The sequence below is a fragment of the Egretta garzetta genome, unplaced genomic scaffold, assembly GCF_000687185.1.
Source record: "Egretta garzetta isolate BGI_Z169 unplaced genomic scaffold, ASM68718v1 scaffold223, whole genome shotgun sequence".
NCBI classification, from domain to species: domain Eukaryota; kingdom Metazoa; phylum Chordata; class Aves; order Pelecaniformes; family Ardeidae; genus Egretta; species Egretta garzetta.
The window spans coordinates 215,432-220,911 of NW_009259033.1; the positions used below are offsets into that span (position 1 = coordinate 215,432).

General features: G+C 53.4%; 1 protein-coding gene across 1 annotated transcript in view; it reads left to right on the plus strand.

Moving 5' to 3' along the window:
- UCKL1 (uridine-cytidine kinase 1 like 1) overlaps positions 1 to 1,566 on the plus strand; it is a 15,814-nt gene extending 14,248 nt beyond the window's left edge. Inside the window, exons 14-15 of the mRNA XM_009634782.2 lie at positions 506 to 662; positions 1,243 to 1,566. Coding sequence (XP_009633077.2) covers positions 506 to 662; positions 1,243 to 1,319 — 234 coding nt within the window. The 3' untranslated portion in view covers positions 1,320 to 1,566. The remainder of the gene's footprint in view (positions 1 to 505; positions 663 to 1,242) is intronic.
- The last annotated feature ends 3,914 nt before the right edge of the window (positions 1,567 to 5,480 follow it).

Genomic DNA, 5,480 nt, shown 5'->3' on the forward strand with positions numbered 1-5,480 from the left:
CCCCCCAGCCTCTAAGCCGACCTCTCTTCCCCCTGCCCAGCTCCACTCCCTGCGGCTGCCGAAGGACATCAGCGAAGACCACGTCATCCTGATGGACTGCACGGTCTCCACGGGCGCAGCAGCCATGATGGCAGTGCGGGTGCTGCTGGTACGGAGGATGTCGGGCGCGCTGCAGAGGGCGGGTGGTTCACTCCCAGATACCATGCGAAATACCGGCTGCAGCCGTGCTGAGGGGCCTTGCACTGAAACTGTCTCCTCCTCGCAAAGGGGGGTGTCCTGGGAGACGGCACAAGCTGGGGGGACTCTGTAACCAGACAAAGTCACCCCTTTCTTGTGTAACAGCCTGGATTGAGTTGGTTTCTTGGTCCTGTGCCCAGTAGCCCCAATTGGCCATGGGGAGGGGAGAGAAAGTGGCTCCAGGAAGGCTGTGAGTGCTGCTCCCTGGAGGTACGGGCCATAACCTGCCATACCCTTACCCCGAGCTGTCTCGGTGCCTTTTCTGTAGGATCATGATGTCCCAGAAGACAAGATCTTCCTCCTCTCCCTGCTGATGGCGGAGATGGGTGTCCACTCAGTCGCCTACGCTTTCCCCCGCGTGAAGATCATCACCACAGCCGTGGACAAGAAGGTGAATGACCTTTTCCGGATAATCCCCGGCATCGGTGAGTATCTAGGTAGGAATGACCCATTGCGGGGGAATTTTCAGTGCTTCTGGCCCACTCAGCAGCAGAGGTGAAGCCCTGGGTGTCAGCAGCAGCTTAGGTCTGGCCTGCTTTTAGCCGGGGACCTACCACCTCTCCTGGGTCCTGCTGCCAGGTGGGTGGTGGGACCGACATGCACGCTCTGAGCACCGTCAGGCAGCCCTAGCCTTGTTGGCAGAAGGAGCCGATCCACGTGCTGTGAGCCTCCTCCATCCCCAGGTGGAGCAGCCGGGCTGGGACAGCTGGAGCAGACCTGTGCCCACCCCATTCCCTAAGCCGTCACCTTAAGCTCATCCAAAACAAGCTCACTCTGTTCTTCTGTCCTCGCCTCCGCTGTGCTAGGAAACACCCCTGCCACAGGGTGCTAAAACAGCCTCCAGGCTGCTCCAGTTTTGCTGCCACTTGGGTTTTAGAGCTGTTCAAGCTGTTGGATAAACTCGCTTTTGTTTCCTTGCCTGCTGGGCCGAGGGCGGGCTGGAGGACGGGTCCCCGGGCTCCCTGCAGAGCTGCGCCGCGACTGCGTCTCTCTTTCTCCCCGCAGGGAACTTCGGCGATCGGTACTTCGGGACGGACGCTCCTCCTGACTGGAGCGACGATGAAGATGCTCTTAGCACTTAGCTGGGATGTGGAGATGCCACTGGCGATGGGCAGCTTCAGCACCGCACCTTAACCCCTTCAGTCCATTGCAGAGATTTCTCCTTCCTCCTCACCAAGCATAGATATTTTTTTCAAATCTTACATTGGAGATCGAGGGCATATTTTTTCAAAGAAACATAAATCCTAGTTTGACTTTGTGGACAGTCGTGTGTCCCAGCGTAGAGCGGAGTTAATTTATTTTAACTTAAATATTTGCCTATATAACTTATTGGAGATATTTTATAAAGAAAAATATTAAATTTTTTCTCTGGTTTTTCTTGAACGGAGCCATTCTTTGTGACTCCCCAGGGGTGCCCTGAAGGATTCGCCATCCTTCGGGATGGCTGCCCTGGGAGGGGAGGTGCTGCAAGCGGCGGTGGGAGGTAGAGACCCCGCTGTTGGGGAGCAGGCTGCCCCCGCAGCCGTGGGGCGGCTGTTACGGCTCTGTCTTTGTGCTGGTTACAGGTGGGTGATGGTTGTTTCTCTTCAGGCGAACACTGAAGCTCTTACAGCCCAGGGAGAGCCCTACGGGATGCGCTCTCTCTGCAAGGACAGCGTAACCCCCCTCAAACCAAGGTCTCCTGCCCACCGCAGAGCTGTGAGCAGGATTAAAACCCACCGCTCCGCTCCTATTCCCCAGCTCCCACCTCTGGCTGCTGTGCGCCAGGGAGGTGCTGCCATGTTCTAGGTCCAAGCGAAGGGTTGGTACCAGAGGAGAGGCCGTTCTTGGTGCCTACACGGAAGCTGAAGTTCAGCTCGAATCACATCACGCTTTAGCTACAGAAGCACCAAGCCCCTGTTTCAGTTCAGCAGCCGAAGCGAAACACAGCTCACCCGAACACCGTTTTGCTCGTGGTGAATCAGAGCTGCGGGCGGCATGGTGGGGAGCAGGGCTCCTAACGGCCTGCAGGAAGCTGTTAGCAGGCCAGAGCAACCTCAGCGGAAGGGGAGCCGGCCAGCCCCACGAGGTGGGTTTAGTCAGAGGTGGTTGTGACCCCTGTGGCTGAACACAGAGTATTTTCCTTTCCTGAATGATTCAAAGCACCAACGCAACATCCTCATGCTGGAGATAGATGGGGCCAAGAGGAGCAAACCTACCCCTTGGCAGGGTGTCCCTGGCTCAGAGACGGCTCCTGAGGGGTTCGGCACAGCAGCGAGGAGAGCGGGGCCAGGAGGGGGATGTTCTGCCAGGCCCTTGCCGAAATGGAGAGTCACCAGGTGATAACTCCGTGTGGGCTCAGGTGTGATGAGCCTGAAATAACTGCCACCGCTCTGTGCCATGTTGTATAAATTCTCAACCGAATTTAAAAGAAACATGTGCCTGAGTTCCTGCAAGCGCTCGGCGAAAGCATGAGCCCTCGGCTTGAAAGCCACGCTCAGAGCCAGCACTGACACTTGATTAGTGTCTGCTAAAAATAGCTCCTTGCGTAGGTGGAAGGAGAGCTCATAAGCACAAACACAGGAGGACAGGCAGACGCGGGGTTTTTTTGGCAGGGGTACCAGGTGAGCAGCGGTGGGACAAGGGACAGCAGCATCACCAGGCCCATGGAGGACCGTGTCTGCACCCAGCATCCTTCCTCTGGGCTGCAGCCACCAGCGCAGGAGCCCGGTGCTGGAGGAGCCCGGTGTCTTCTTCCTAGACCATGCTCAACCCTATGAATGAATGCCGCCATCATCCTTCACGCATCAAGCCCCAGCAGACCGTGCTTAAGCCAGCGCCGTTGACCTCCTTGAAGGAGACAAGACCACCTGTGGTCTTGTGGGTTTGCCCCCCAGGTCCACCATGGCAGGTGGAGATCCCACAACACTTCCTTGGCAGGGGTGGGGGGAAAGCACCACCTCTCCCTCAGCATCCTTCATCCCAATCCATGCACCCAACCTCCTTGAAGCATCATGGTTGCCTCTGTGCCCCTGATAACAGCCCTTGATGGGCAACACGTAGGAGGTGTCCCAGGGAGGCATGTGGATGGAGAAGAACTGTCCGCAATGCGGTTGTGACCCACCATGTAGAGCATCAGAGGGTGTCCTGCACCCATGGTCCCTACCACAGCCCTGATGAGGCTGTGATGGGCACAGACAGCAGCTGTAGGACACTCAGCCATGGGAGGGGAAGACAAAAATTGATGTGTGAGGGGTGTGGGGAGGAGGAGGAGGAGGAGGAGGCATCACTAGAGCCTCAGCCAGCCACGGCTTGTTTTGCAGCACTTCCAGGCTGCTGAATGCCACCCACGCACCCAGCTGGTCCCCAGCACCCATGGCCGGTGGCTGGCACACCCATGATGGAACAGCAGAGTGTGGCATGGCCCTCGCTGGACAGCATTAAGGTCCGAGTGACCCCCACACCTTGTCCCATAGGCATGGCCGCAGGGACCACACAGCCCAAAGGTCCCGGAGACTTTTGCATCCAGGGCAGTCCTTGCTTTTAACCCAGTACATCCCTCATTTTCCTCGGAATATCTGCATTTTTCCTCAGCAGGTCCATGTTTTTCCTCAGATCAACATTTTTGCCTCAGAAGATCTGCACTTTCCCTCAGCAGATCCACATTTTTCCTCAGCAGGTCCATGTTTTTCCTCAGCTTCACAGTTTTTCCTCAGCAGATCTGCATTTTGCCTTAATAGATCCCTATTTTGCCTCAGAAGATCTGCACTTTTCCTCAGCAGATCCACATTTTTCCTCAGCAGGTCCATGTTTTTCCTCAGCTTCACAGTTTTTCCTCAGCAGATCTGCATTTTGCCTTAATAGATCCCTATTTTGCCTCAGAAGATCTGCACTTTTCCTCAGCAGATCCACATTTTTCCTCAGCAGGTCCATGTTTTTCCTCAGCTTCACAGTTTTTCCTCAGCAGATCTGCATTTTGCCTTAATAGATCCCTATTTTGCCTCAGAAGATCTGCACTTTTCCTCAGCAGATCCACATTTTTCCTCAGCAGGTCCATGTTTTTCCTCAGCTTCACAGTTTTTCCTCAGCAGATCTGCATTTTGCCTTAATAGATCCCTATTTTGCCTCAGAAGATCTGCACTTTTCCTCAGCAGATCCACATTTTTCCTCAGCAGGTCCATGTTTTTCCTCAGCTTCACAGTTTTTCCTCAGCAGATCTGCATTTTGCCTTAATAGATCCCTATTTTGCCTCAGAAGATCTGCACTTTTCCTCAGCAGATCCACATTTTTCCTCAGCAGGTCCATGTTTTTCCTCAGCTTCACAGTTTTTCCTCAGCAGATCTGCATTTTGCCTTAATAGATCCCTATTTTGCCTCAGAAGATCTGCACTTTTCCTCAGCAGATCCACATTTTTCCTCAGCAGGTCCATGTTTTTCCTCAGCTTCACAGTTTTTCCTCAGCAGATCTGCATTTTGCCTTAATAGATCCCTATTTTGCCTCAGAAGATCTGCACTTTTCCTCAGCAGATCCACATTTTTCCTCAGCAGGTCCATGTTTTTCCTCAGCTTCACAGTTTTTCCTCAGCAGATCTGCATTTTGCCTTAATAGATCCCTATTTTGCCTCAGAAGATCTGCACTTTTCCTCAGCAGATCCACATTTTTCCTCAGCAGGTCCATGTTTTTCCTCAGCTTCACAGTTTTTCCTCAGCAGATCTGCATTTTGCCTTAATAGATCCCTATTTTGCCTCAGAAGATCTGCACTTTTCCTCAGCAGATCCACATTTTTCCTCAGCAGGTCCATGTTTTTCCTCAGCTTCACAGTTTTTCCTCAGCAGATCTGCATTTATCAACATTTTTGCCTCAGAAGATCTGCACTTTCCCTCAGCAGATCCACATTTTTCCTCAGCAGGTCCATGTTTTTCCTCAGCTTCACAGTTTTTCCTCAGCAGATCTGCATTTTGCCTTAATAGATCCCTATTTTGCCTCAGAAGATCTGCACTTTTCCTCAGCAGATCCACATTTTTCCTCAGCAGGTCCATGTTTTTCCTCGGCTCCACAGTTTTTCCTCAGCAGATCTGCATTTTCCCTCAGCAGAACCACATTTTCCCCCAGCAGATCTGCATTTTCCCTCAGCGCCTCCGCATTTCCCCCCAGCCAACCTGGGTTTCGCCACCACGCAACCATATTTTACCTCAGCAAACCAGCCAAGCGCCTGCACCAACACTTCCCCCAGGACGGGCTGCTCCCGCCACTTGAAAACATGG